This window comes from Austrofundulus limnaeus, unplaced genomic scaffold (genome assembly GCF_001266775.1).
Source record: "Austrofundulus limnaeus strain Quisiro unplaced genomic scaffold, Austrofundulus_limnaeus-1.0 Scaffold533, whole genome shotgun sequence".
NCBI lineage: Eukaryota > Metazoa > Chordata > Actinopteri > Cyprinodontiformes > Rivulidae > Austrofundulus > Austrofundulus limnaeus.
Genome location: NW_013952935.1, coordinates 205,772 through 219,498, shown reverse-complemented (window position 1 = coordinate 219,498; position 13,727 = coordinate 205,772). Strand labels below are relative to the sequence as shown.

Sequence of the window (13,727 nt, the reverse complement as noted above, 5' to 3'; positions counted from 1 at the left end):
GTGTGTGTGTGTGTGTGTGTGTGTGTGTAACAAAAGCCATTAATGCTCGGATGAAACACAAATCCTTCATGTGTGTCTAAAAAAATCTGGATTTACCTGTTCTGCTAGCTTCTGAGCTAATACGGCCCGCCCCTTTTGTCCCCCTCTGCCCGGTTTGACTGAGCGCGTGCGGTGGGCGTTCACAGCGGTGTGTCACGTGACAGCGCTGCTATATAAGGGTCTGGACGTAAACAGAGGAGCAGTAGGGGGAGAGACGATCATCGGACCTGGGTTCAACCTGGCCKCCTTTATTCTTCTGTTTTCCTGTTTTTTGTGAGCGAACGGTCCTTTAGACCATAAGAATATTTCTTTCCAACTTCAGCTACAGTGATAGCTAAGTTTGGAAGGGAGGAAAATTAGAAAAAAACGATTTTTTTGTTTGTTTTTTTCCTTATATTTTCTGCCGAAGCTTGAATGCAGAGGGGCTGACCTTTGAAAACAAGGAGAAATTTAAAAACCCTCCAAGTTTTTTTCTCTACAACTTTAAAAATGGATAATACTGCACCGAAGAAGACCTGCTGCGGTGAGTTATTCCTCTAAAAAACACATTTTTTTATAATTATTTACAAAAATATGACAAAAATGATATGTTTTATTTACAGAATCCTTCCAGGATTTCTTCACTTCAGCTAAATTTCTTATTTACATGGGACATGCACTGTCAACATGGGTAAGTAGACATTTATTAATGCATTATTGTGTATTTAAATGACTAAATGCACAATTTAGCTGCATTTTCYAGTTGAAATTTTAGATATAATTTATTGTTATTATAAGTCACTGTGTCATTTATTAGACTAAAACATGGTTTGTGTRTGTGAGAAGAGCTACAGAAGTTAAAACAGTTCATTTAATGAATACTAACTTTTTTAAAAAGTGAAAAATGATGGTTAAAATGGTTTATTAGCAGCAATAGTTGGGGTAAGAGTTGTTTTATGGGGTAAAAATCAGCTTTTTWAAATGTTTTTGTGTTATTTCTGCAGCTGAGATGAATGTTTGAGTAACTGCAGYGAATGTTTCTCTCCAGGGGGACCGGATGTGGAACTTCGCCGTGGCGGTCTTCCTGGTGGAGCTGTACGGGGACAGCCTGCTCCTCACGGCGGTGTACGGGCTGGTGGTGGCCGGCTCCGTGCTCCTGCTGGGCGCCATCATCGGCAACTGGGTGGACAGGAACCCCAGACTGAAAGGTAAGCGTCTGAGACAGGAGCGGGCTGCACGGCGGTCAGGTCTTGGTCTCTAACGTTGGCTCTGATGTCTCCTCAGTGGCCCAGACGTCGCTGCTGGTCCAGAACAGCTGCGTGATCGTGTGCGGCGTGCTCCTCATGCTCGTTTTCCACTTCAAAGAGCAGCTCTCGGTGCTCTACAATGGATGGATTCTGGTAAGACCCCCCCCCTCTGTGCCTCCTCGGCGTGGGCTTTCACTGCGCCTGGCTTTGTGTCGCTCTGACCTCCAAACTTGCTCAACTCAGCTGACAGAGGCTCCTCCATCGACGAGCTTTATGGCTGCAGGAGCAGRATTCACCTCAGACGGACCTTTGGCTGCGCTTCACGTGACTCGGGCTGCTTTTTCTTTAGGTTGTCGCTCTCGTGAGCGAATAAACGAGAATTTACTGGTGAGATTTTGGAGCCGAGGCGTTCGGGAGTGCAGATAAAAGCCATCTGTTTGAGAGGGGACAGAGTTTAGGGTCCCAGCTGGTGTTTGTGGAGAAAACTCCTCTGTGTCAGCAGGTTGTTGTCATGTGACGAAACAACAAAAGTTACCCACTTCTGTTATTTTAACCCCTTTATTTCACCTTTTATTTACAGAATCATCACACAGCTGTTAGGGTCTGAAGTGATAATTATTCACAGACTTTTAGAATCGATTTTTTTTTCTTTTTTAGTTCCAAAGCAAAGCGACAGAGTTTGACCTTTGAGTTTTGTTAAAGTGCTGCTTCTGTTGCCAAATATCCACGTTTCTTTACTTTCAGAACTAAAATACACTAAAGACAAATCAATACATGTAAAATCAGCAAAATGCGACTTTTTGTGGCAAATATATTATTATTAGACATGATTTTATCTCCAGACATCTACATTAATATAATCTGTAGTTTCATATTTTACTTTATACTTTTATTCAAAGATTTTAGCTGATTAAAACATCCAGTTTTTAAGTGTTTCTAAAGCACTCTGTATCAAAGCAAAGCAAGAATTGTTGATTCAGATCTAACAGAAGCTGAAAGTCCTGCTCTTTAAGTTTAAAAAGAAAATGTCCACGTTTTTCTCGCAAAACAACAATTATATATCGCTTTTTTCAGACCATCTCAAATCAGACAAGATCCTGTCCAAGTGCTACATAATAATAATTATGATTTCTTCATAATTATTAAGGTTTTAGCAAATAAAACCTTTGAGTCTGGTAGTTTTTAAGGAATACTTTAGATGTTTTGGTGCAAAATAATCTATAGTTTGTGCTCATGATACCAGGATCAATGCTAACYGACAGAAAACGAGTCGATCCTGTCTAAAGCACTCTACACAAAAGCAAAGCAAGAATGGTTGGTTGTTTCAAATCTGTGGGAAGTTTTAAAAAGTTTCCACGGTAGAAGTAAAGTCTTGAAGGTTTTCGTACGGAAAGTCAAAAGTGCCATAATTCACTGGTTTTAAAAAGGAAAATGTCTGCGTCTTTATCTCAAATTAACGTYAATGTTTTTTTTGTTTCCAGACGGTCTGCTACATTCTGGTCATCACCATAGCCAACATCGCCAACCTGGCGAGCACGGCGACCTCCATCACCATCCAGCGGGACTGGGTGGTGGTGGTGGCGGGTCAGGACAGCAGCAGTCTGGCAGGTGAGCGTTTCTGTTATCAGATCTCCTCTTTCAGAGGGGGAAGGGGGGACTTTGAGCCGCTGCTGCTGACTTGGTCTCGTTTTCCACCTTTATGGCCCTGTTGTTTCCTCCTGATTGTTCTAAGCTGTTTAAAAGATTTACTCCCGCGGCGCCGAACGCTCAGAGCAGCGAACCCGTTGACCCTGAAGCTGTCCTTCGTGTAAAACCATGATGTAAATGTGACAATAAAAAAATAAACCYGTTCCTCCTCGCAGACATGAACGCCACGGTGCGGATCATCGACCAGCTGACCAACATCCTGGCTCCGCTGCTGGTGGGTCAGATCATGGACTTCGGCTCGCACTTCGTCGGCTGTGGCTTCATCTCCGGCTGGAACCTGTGCTCCATGTGCGTGGAGTACGCTCTGCTGTGGAAGGTGTACCAGAAGACGCCGGCTCTGGCCGTGAAGGCCGGACAGAAGGAGCAGCACGAGCTCAAACAGCTGAGCCCACAGAAAGGTACCAGAACCGCTGAGTTCTAGAGAGTTCTGCAGGCTGAACCCGAGCGGGTAAAGCCCAACGATCCTAGCTAAAACAGGAGAAATGGTACACAAGTTTCATAACACTAGCTCAAAACTACAGGTTTCAAAATGCTAACTAAAGTCTAAAGTAGCAGAATGGCAGCTAAACTATGCTGTATAATGCTAACTAGAAGCTAAAAACATCAAATGGCTAGCTAGACATGAAAAGTAATAAGAGGCAAGAAGGTAAAACTAGTAAAAAGCTATCTAAAAGCTAAAWGTGTCAAAAAGGATAGCAGAAAGCTAAACGTATCAAAAATGCTAGCTAATAGCTTAAAGTAGTAAGAGGCTACCTAGAAGCTAAATGTAGTAAGAAGCTAATTAGAAGCTAAAAATAGTTAAGACTAGCTAAAAGATAAAAGTAGCAAAAATGTTAGCTAAAAGCTGAAATAGCAAAAGTTTAGCTAAAAGGTTAATGTAGTGATATTCTAGTAGTAAGAGGCTAACTGGAAGTTAATGTAATAAGACTTTAGCTAGAAGCTAAAAGTAGTAGCATAGCTAAAAGTTAAAAGTAGCAAAAGGCTAGCTAAAAGCTGAAATAGCAAAAGGTTAGCTAAAAGGTTAATGGAGTAATATGCTAACAGGAAGCTAAAGTATCAAAAAAGCTAGCTAGAAGCTAAAAGTAGTAAGAAGCTTGCTAGAAGCTAAAAGCTGTAGAGGCTAGCTAAAAGTACCAAAAGGCTAGCTAAGAAGTAAATGTAGTAAAAAAGCTAGCTAGAAGCTAAAAGCTGTAAAGACTRGCTATAAGCATCAGAAGGCTAGTTGAAAAGTAAATGTAGTAAAAAAGCTAGCTAGAAGCTAAAAGTAGTAGTCTAGCTAAAAGTTAAAAGTAGCAAAATGCTAGCTAAAAGCTGAAATAGCAAAATGTTAGCTAAAAGGTTAATGGAGTAATATGCTAACAGGAAGCTAACGTATCAAAAAGGCTAAGTAGAAGCTAAAAGTAGTAAAGACTAGCTAAAAGCTACAAGTACCAAATAGCTAACTAAGAAGTAAATGTAGGAAGAGTCTAGCAAGATGCTAAAAGCATCAAAAAGTTTAGCTAAAAGCTGAAATAGCTAAAGGGTAGCTAAAAGGTAATGGAGTAATAGGCTGGCAGGAAGCTAGAAGTATCAAAAAGGCTAGCTAATAGCTGAAAGTGGTAAGAAGCTACCTAGAAGCTAAAAGTAGTAAAGACTAGCTAAAAAATACCAGAAGGCTAACTAAGAAGTAAATGTAGGAAGAAGCTAGCTATAGGCTAAACATTAGCTAGCTCAAAGTATGAAGAATAAATACTGAAAGCCTGAGGAGCAATGGACAGCTAAACGGTAAATGTAGTAAAAAAAGCTACCTGGAAGCTAAAAAYAACCAGAGATAAGCTAAAGATGTAGCAGGAAGTGAATGCTAGCTAAAAGCTAATAATGTCTCTGCGGTCCTTCAGATCCTGAGGGCAGTCAGAGTCCCGAGGAGTCGTCTCAGCCTCTGATGAACGAGGCGGCGGTGGTGGTGGTGAAGTCCCTGGACTCGTCCAAGCCTCGCGGCTGCTGCCAGCAGGTGTTGGAGCCGCTGCAGACCCTCAAGTCCGGCTGGGTGTCCTACTACCAGCAGGACATCTTCTTGGCGGGCATGTCCCTGGCCTTCCTCTACATGACGGTGCTGGGCTTCGACTGCATCACCACGGGCTACGCGTACACTCAGGGCCTCAACGGCTCCGTGCTCAGCCTGCTGATGGGCGCCTCCGCCGTCTCGGGGATCTGCGGCACCGTGGCCTTCACCTGGGTCCGCAAGAAGTGCGGCCTGATCCGAACGGGCTTCATCTCGGGCGTGGTCCAGCTGTCCTGCCTCACCATGTGCGTCTTCTCCGTCTTCGCTCCCGGGAGCCCCTTCGACCTCACCGTCTCGCCCTTCCAGGACCTTTACACCCACCTGGTGGGAGGCCAGAGCCTGCCCGAGGCGGACCACGTCCTCACCGGGGTGAACGCCACCACCACGGCGCCGCCGCCGGCCCAGGAGCTGCCTCCTCTGCAGTCCTACATGTCGGTCAGCATGCTGTTTGCTGGCGTCATCGCTGCCAGAGTCGGTGAGTTTTTCACTCATTTAGCTGCTTTAGAATCAGAAAACTTTATTAATCTCTGAGGGAAATTACAGGGATTACAGCTGCAACCGTTCAGATCAGAGACGTGAAAGAAAGGAATAAGCACACTAGAATTAAATRCGTATAAACACCCAGGATTACAAAATAAGCACACTTATGTACACATCAACAATGTACAAAGGGCCTGTGACATCAAATTTTTGTAAAAAACATGAATGTGTTTTTGGAAAGATAACACTGATAACATGTTGTAAAAAAGATTTCACGTCGCTGAGATGGTTGTTGAGATATTTACATGTGAAGAAACAGGAAGTGATGTCAAAGGGGAATGTCTGCATGTAAACAGAGCGTTGTTACAAAGCTAACAACACAGACTGTAGAGAAGAATCTGATGTTTTAGATTATTTTGAGTTTCTATCAAAGACATGAAGAAGAGTTAAAGTTTAAATAATTTGTTTTAATAAACAAAGACCAGAGAGTTTATTTTATTAATGAGTTCCCCTTTGATGTCACTTCCTGTTTCACTTTGAGCCAAATTTAGAAGAAAATAGGCCAGTTATGTGACAAAATGGGTAAAATCATGTGTTTTATCAATCTTCTTAAGTTGAAAGAAGTTTTCTTTGACTTTTTGAACTTGAAGGATAGACATGTCTCAGGCTGTTTAAGAAAATGTGTACAGAGATGTTTGGTACATTGCGCATGTTTAATGAGTGTCATGGGTAAAATACAGTAAATTAAATATCAAATAAAGACTAAAAATATTAAAAATGTACAGATGATATATTAAGCTAAAGCTAGCTCCTCACAGCTGCTGTAGGCAGAAATGTTTGGCTCCAGAGAAACATCAGTAGTTTGATTACATCACTCAGGTTGGACTTTTGTTTTCTCAGACTGTGTCTCCACCCCGGACGTGAGTCTAAGCTGTATTTGAGACCTTTGAGTCCAATAATGTTTCCTGCTTGTCTCTGCGCAAACTGGCTGTAAATCCTCACCAGGTGTGTGTCTCGTGTCTCCCTGCAGGTCTGTGGTCCTTCGACCTGACCGTGACCCAGCTCATCCAGGAGAACGTCATCGAGTCGGAGCGCGGCGTGATCAAYGGCGTCCAGAACTCCTTGAACTACCTCTTAGACCTGCTGCACTTCATCATGGTGATCCTGGCCCCCAACCCGGAGGCCTTCGGCCTGCTGGTCCTCATCTCCGTGTCCTTCGTGGCCATGGGTCACATGATGTACTTCCGTTTCGCCTTCAAGAGCCTGGGCAGCCGCCTGTTCCTCTGCTGCTCGCCGGAGCAGAAGGTGGAGGAGGAGGGCGGCCCCTCGCTCCCCACCACCGTCTAACGCCGTTAAAGAGACTGTTCTGTTCCAGGTACAAGCCCGSCCGGCCTGACCCTGTATCTTATGCCCCTTTTCCACTAGTACCAGTTCACGCTTTTCCATTAGGCCAGTTTCATGRAACCAGCCCTTTATTTAGTGCCTACTTCATTGTGGTTCCAAGCTGCTCGCACGACTCGCAACGAAACAGTGTTCAAAGAGTTGTCGGAGCTGATGGCCACTCGTGGCTACGAGAGAACCCCGAAGCAGTGTCGGGACAAACTGAAARGGTTGAAGTGCGATTACGGCACGATTGAGGACCACAATGGAAGGAGCGGTTCAAACYGGTTCAAACCCACTGCTACGYTTAATGGTTGCCTACAAACATCATTACAATCACCTTCAGGCAAATACGTGATGACAATTTTCGGACTGTGGAAATGTCCAAAACACACCCACTGGAACCGGACTGGAACGTCAATGGAAAAGCACCCGATTTGACCCATTCCGACACTGACCGTACCAACACTGACCGTACCAACACAGACCGTACCGACACAGACTGTTCCGACACAGATGTACCTACACTGACCGTTCCGACATAGACCGTACCGACACTGACCGTTCCGACACAGACGTATCTACACTGACCGTTCCGACATAGACTGTACCGACACTGACCGTTCCGACACAGACGTATCTACACTGACCGTTCCGATGTAGACCGTTCTGACACAGACGTACCGACACAGATGTACCTACACTGACCGTTCCGACATAGACGTATCTACACAGACCGTACCGACACCGACTGATCCGACACAGATTGTTCCGACATAGATGTACCTACACTAGGGTTGGGCATAATCGTATCGTGTGCAATTAATCGTCAGAAAAACGATTATTTTTTGGCACTTGACGATTAATACGATTTATGCCACCCGGCAGACRGACTGGAGATTTCAGTCCACTCGGTGCTCCTCTCCACTTCAAATGTGATGAAAAATTTTTTTAAAAGGTGTGTAATTTATTTATCMATCAACAAAATTTAAMATTTGATATATAGCCTGAAGTCTGTAATTTTGACACAATTCGGAACAGGTTTGTATGAAGAGCAAATCTTTCCCACTTAATTGGTCATGTGACTATGGCATGAGGGTGTCCAGGAACTCCAGGRGATTAATCGTCAAATTAATCGTTATCGGCTAAATACCACAATTAATCGTGATTAATTTTTTTGCCAATATTGCCCAACCCTAACACTGACCGTTCCGACACAGACTGTTCAACACAGATGTACCGACACTGACCGTACAGACACAGATGTACCGACACTGACCGTACCGACACAGACTGTACCGACACTGACCGTACCGACACAGACTGTTCCGACACAGATGTACCGACACAGACTGTTCCAACACAGATGTACCGACACTGACCGTACCGACACAGATGTACCGACACTGACCGTACCGACACAGATGTACGACACTGACCGTACCGACACAGACTCTGACCGTACCGACACAGACCGTTCCGACACAGACCGTACCGACACAGACTGTGACTGTTCCGACACAGACCGTACCGACACAGACCGTACCGACACAGACCGTTCCGACACAGACCGTACCGACACAGATCGTTCCGACACTGACCGTACCGACACAGACCGTTCTGACACTGACCGTACCAACACAGACCGTTCCGACCCTCACCGTACCGACACAGACTGTTCCAACACAGATGTACCGACACAGACTGTACCGACACTACACTAGGGGGCAATAGTGGAAAAGGGGCGTTATTTACCCAACTAACACCGCAGCTTCGTAGGATCCTGATGCTAACCACTGCTAGCCTACTAGCTTGTAGCAGAAACCTGGTAGTGTAATTTTAGAAGGCGGGGCTTTGCTCATTAACACGCGTAGTCTCACCGTATCATCTTCTCCCGTTAGCCCCGGTCGAGCCGGAGGGCGCTCTGGCGTACGGGCGGGTCAAACGGTGGAGAAGTMAGGGAACGGGTGGCCGAGGCTGGTGTGGGCGGCTTGTTGTTTTTAACCAAACACACAACGAGTCTCTTTAACGGTGATGAGGGTTACATTAATTCTATTTATTCTCAGACGGTGTTTTGTTTTTGTACRGACTCAGCAGTATTGTGTCTTCTTCTTGTGCCATAAGAAACAAACCCTCTGGAGGCCACGGTGGCAACGCTCAGTTACCAAAGCCCACCTGCGCCGAGGCTCCAGAGGAAGTGAGGGAACCGGTTCTGTTCGCAGCATTCCAGGACGTTCAAACAACCCAACCCTCTTTACTCTGTGATTTCTTTCAGTGATTTTTACTTCTCTTCCTGTCGTGATTGTCGTTACTCAGGCACTTTAAAGCGATCGGTCATTGCTCACAGATAATGCGTGATCAGGCACWAGAGTTCAATAGTTTTGCACATCAACCCCCCTCCTCGCCCGCCTGTCTCGCTCACGTGACAGGTTTGTGGTTTCAAACGAGGCACAAAATGCTCAGCATCACGTGTTCAGGTGGGGGTCGCTTTACTTTGGAAAAACTCGTTTCCTCAAACGAAGCCCAGCCAACGTCTAAGTCAGCAAAAAAAACAAAGAAACCTTGAACAGACGATGGTTGAGTCTGTGTTGCTTTAAAAATGTAGATTTTTAGGGATTTGGAGTCAAAACTCGGTGCTACAGTCAGACTTCTGTAATCGTTAAAGTCCATCAAACCGAGCTGCTTTCACCGCCTCAAACGGTTGTTTTTACTCATTTAACTGGAGCCTTGTTTTGCCCGTTTGACTCGTGGTTCAGAGTCGAAAAGCTTCAACAAACAAACAAAAAAAATCCATCTATTGATTAAAACCACTYTAAAAGATTACAGTCTGACTTCTCGAAGTGAAAACAAAAAGACTTCAGCGAACTTTAGCACAGTTTGTGGCTCGTTTCTTGACATTTAAATTAAAATGTTAAAGTTTTAATGGAAGCTGCAGACCAGGTTAAAGATGATGTTTTGTTTTTAAGTTCAGGAACCTGCTGGTCGACGCATTAAAAGAGTTCAGGAACACGATGGTAAACTTTGTTTTAAATGTAGAAATCCATCTTTAATGCAGAAAATAAATGAATAAATGTACTGTAATGTTGTTCGTTTTGAAAATATTTTAAGTGTTTTTGTATCAAGTTTGAGATTTTATTGGAAATTTCTGCCTTTTATCTGAATATACCTGCTTTAATCTTTAAATGCGTGTGTGTGTGTGTGCGTGTGTGAACATACAGTATTGTAGTTTCCGTAGGCAGAGGCTTTAAATCACGCTGCTTTTTGTGTAGAAATCACACTCCAGTAGAATTGAGGATGTTGTAAATGCTTCTGTTGTGTGTAATTTTTGAATTAAAAAGAATTTGCAACAACTTTCCTGTTGTGTGTGTGTGTGTATTGGTGTGTGTGTATGTGTGTATTGGTGTGTGTGTGTATTGGTGTGTGTATGTGTATGTGTATTGGTGTGTTGGGTTCAGAGGTCACATACCTCAGCAGCTCAGACCACCATCACAGTGTTTCAGTAATTTTAAGGTTTCAAAYGTCGACACGTTTACAGAAGTAAAACCAGCAGCAGAAGCTTCATCCTTGCTGTGTTTCCGCTCCGACGTCGTGTTTGAAGCCGAAGCTAAAAACTTTTAACAGCACAAACTGTTCGGAGGTGAAGGACTTGTAGAAGTTTAATGACTCAGGTTCTGATTTTTTTTAAAAAGCTGCTGACTTTGGACAAAGTCCAACGTCTTGCAGGCAGAAGGAGATAAGTCTCCAGAGGTTTGTTCTTAACAAGCAGATATTTTAATTAATAAGCACAAAGAGTGAAAAAAAAAACATATGAAAGCATTTAAAGTTGTTTTAAATGTGTTAAATTAGTTTTTAGTTGCAATAAGCTTAAATATTTAAAGTGCTTTCTTAAAATGTGAACTTTGTTATTAATTGTTGTGTAGAGATAATAATAGTTTACAGCAGCAACATGAATAAATGTAAGGTTTTTGTTCTTGGAGGTTTATCAGATCAATAAAAGCGGCAGGGACACTCTGATAAGCACGTCTGGTTTGACCCAGATCGATCCGAACAAAGAGCTGCAGCCAAATAAAACTGACACAACAGAACCACCAGAGGCTCAGCTGGGCCAGAACCAGGTCTTACCCGGGCCTGGAGGAAAGTGACCATAAAGAAACCAGAGAGGAAGTGAAAAATGCTGAAGAAAAGCTGAGTTTTGATTCGAGCCTGGAAACAAAACGTGACTTTATGAACAGAAGTTTAAAAAGCTTACTCTGAACTTTAGCTCTGCAGAACCTGGTCTGACCCGCAGCAAAAACACCAGAACCACATCTACTGAATAAAGAAACACAAAGTTAAAAAAAATACTTGAGTGAAAAAGTTTGACAGTTGAAATTAAGCTAAGACAAGCAGAAGTTTCTAAAAGCTAATAGTAGTAAAACCGATACTGAAAGCTAGATGAAACAGAAAGTTTGCTAAAAGCTAACTGCAGCAAATTGTTGCTAAAAACTAAATGCAGCAGATTGTGGCTAAAAGCTAACAGCAGTAAATTGTTGCTAAAAGCAGCAAAATATTGCTAAAAGCTAACTGCAGCAAATTGGTGCTAAAAGCTAACTGCAGCAAATTGGTGCTGTTGCTAAAAGCTAAACGCAGCAGATTGTGGCTAAAAGCTAACTGCAGAAGTTTTTGCTAAAAGCTAAATGCAGCAGCGCTGTTGCTAAAAGCTAAATGTAGCAGAGCATTTGCTTAAAGCTGTATGTAGCAAATTGTTGCTAAAGGCTAAATGCAGATAAATGCAAATAAGCTAATGTAGCAAAACCTTAACCTAGAATTAGCAAACCCATAATTAAAAACTTAAATAAAAAGCAACTAAAAGCTAAATGTAGCTTAACTGTATCAAAAAATGAGCTAAATTGTACTATTCTTACACTATACTTGTTATAAACTATTCTTAACTTTTCTACTGAAAGCTAAATAAACTAAACCTAAAAACAATACATGTAGCCAAAAGCATGACTCAGCACTTTGTTTCATTTAAACTCTGAAATAAAAGCTAAAGTTTAGAAAACAGGAGTTTTATTAAATATTAATGATAAAAAAAATAAGCCGGCACAAAGGTTAACAATTTGAAATAAGTTTCAGTTGATGAAAAAAGAAAAAGTTTGTAGTAAAATAATTTTTAATTATTTCCAGAGGATGAAAACGGAGCTTTTTCAACAAACTCTGATTTTATCAGAAACAATAAAAACTGATTTATTAGTTTGAAAAATCTGCAGGAAAAATGAAAAATGATCAATCTCGTGAAGAGAGATTTATTTTCCAGTAACTGCAGAAGCAAACGGTGAAGGTTCTGAGGTTCTGGTGACCAGAACCAGAATCATGTAACATGAAACAGGTCCGGTTGGAGCCACAGCAACAGAACAGTTTCTGTATTTAGTCCAGGAGGCCTGCGAGCCAGCTGTGGTCCAGTCTCCTCACCCTCCTCAGGGCTCGAACCTGAGCTCTGGTCAGGGTGGGGTCCGGGCCTCCTGACTCCTGGGCCCCCATCAACTCCTGATCTGGTCTCAAGATCCCAGTCTCAGTTTCCTGGTCCGAATCTTCTTCCTCTTTCTCACTCTCCATTTCCTCCTGYGAGCGCTTGTCCTCCCTGAACCCAGGAGAGCGTTCGTGGAAGGAGAAAAACAGAAAGAGGTTACCATGACTCAGCAGGTTTTAAAGATAAACAACTCCTGTTTCCTACAAACTGCTGACTCACAGGAAGCTCCGGTTTCGGCAGCTTGTTTTCCTCAAGTCACGCTGACTATTTTTACCCTCGACTGAACTCGGTGAAACAAAAACAAACTTTTGATAAATAAAATAAAGTTTTCCCTGCCAACAGCTAAACTTTCAGCTGAGGAGAAACGAGGGCTGCATCAGGACTTTTGCACGCGTCAGACCACTGACCTGGTGTCCGTGACGGAGACGAGCAGCGACTTGACGAAGGCGGAGCACAGGAAGGAGGTGGAGGGGAGGACGTGGGCCGGGGTCTGCAGGAGCTGCAGGACAGAGGAGGTGCGTCAGGTGAAGGAGCTTCTGCTGAAACAACGAGCCAATCAGAACTCACCTCTTTAACGGCTGCAGAGCTGTGAGGAAGAGGAGCAGCTCTGTCGAACAACGGGCCGCTCGCCGCCGCCTCCGGACGCCGATGTTTCCCCAGCAGCAGGTAGAACGGCGTCATGGCGACGGTGTCGTCAACGAGGAGCTGAGGAGACACGAGGTCGACCCGTTTGAGACGTCACGCTTTTCAAAATACAACTTCCTGTTTGACAGGAAGTCCTCTGAAGGTTTTATGACRTGTCTGATAACGACGAGCATTTCAAAGAAAGTCACCTGCTTATTTGCAGCCATCAGCTTTTCTTCTTCTGCTCTGGTGCTGAACGTCAGCAGGTCCTGCAGGAGGAAGCATAGACGCTGTAAACAAGCTGTAAACAAGCTGTAAACAAGCTGTAAACAAAGTAATGTCTACAGAAAAACAGCAGCAGCCTGCGCTGATGTAGCTGTCACAAAAACATGTGTAATGGTCATGAAGAGAGATTTATTTGTTATGGATTGATGATCATCTGTATTTAACATTGTCTTTACATTAAATTATTAATTTTTTTTTAAAATTTTTGAACTGTTTACAAAATAACTTGTTTTCGATGGAAGAAAGACCTGTCAGCTCAGTGATGTCAGTACAGTCAGCTTGTTAGCACAGTTAGCATGTTAATACAGTCAGCTTGTTAGCACAGTTAGCATGTTAATACAGTCAGCTTGTTAGCACAGTTAGCATGTTAATACAGTCAGCTTGTTAGCACAGTTAGCATGTTAATACAGTCAGCTTGTTAGCACAGTTAGCA

General features: G+C 43.3%; 2 protein-coding genes across 2 annotated transcripts in view; one reads left to right on the top strand and one right to left on the bottom strand.

Annotated features, from left to right (window-relative positions):
• Positions 1-228: 228 nt before the first annotated feature.
• slc40a1 (solute carrier family 40 member 1) lies at positions 229-10,224 on the top strand. Its single transcript, XM_014026201.1, has 8 exons — positions 229-562; positions 642-709; positions 1,067-1,226; positions 1,303-1,418; positions 2,747-2,873; positions 3,128-3,370; positions 4,850-5,488; positions 6,524-10,224. Exons 1-8 carry the CDS (start codon positions 529-531, stop codon positions 6,838-6,840), a joined length of 1,704 nt encoding a protein of 567 aa, XP_013881655.1. The 5' UTR covers positions 229-528; the 3' UTR covers positions 6,841-10,224.
• Positions 10,225-12,076: 1,852 nt separating this feature from the next.
• Positions 12,077-13,727, bottom strand: part of wdr75 (WD repeat domain 75) — a 13,362-nt gene continuing 11,711 nt past the window's right edge. Inside the window, exons 18-21 of the mRNA XM_014026192.1 lie at positions 13,219-13,278; positions 12,953-13,090; positions 12,793-12,884; positions 12,077-12,496 (exon numbers count right to left, since the gene is read on the bottom strand). Coding sequence (XP_013881646.1) covers positions 12,283-12,496; positions 12,793-12,884; positions 12,953-13,090; positions 13,219-13,278 — 504 coding nt within the window. The 3' untranslated portion in view covers positions 12,077-12,282. The remainder of the gene's footprint in view (positions 12,497-12,792; positions 12,885-12,952; positions 13,091-13,218; positions 13,279-13,727) is intronic.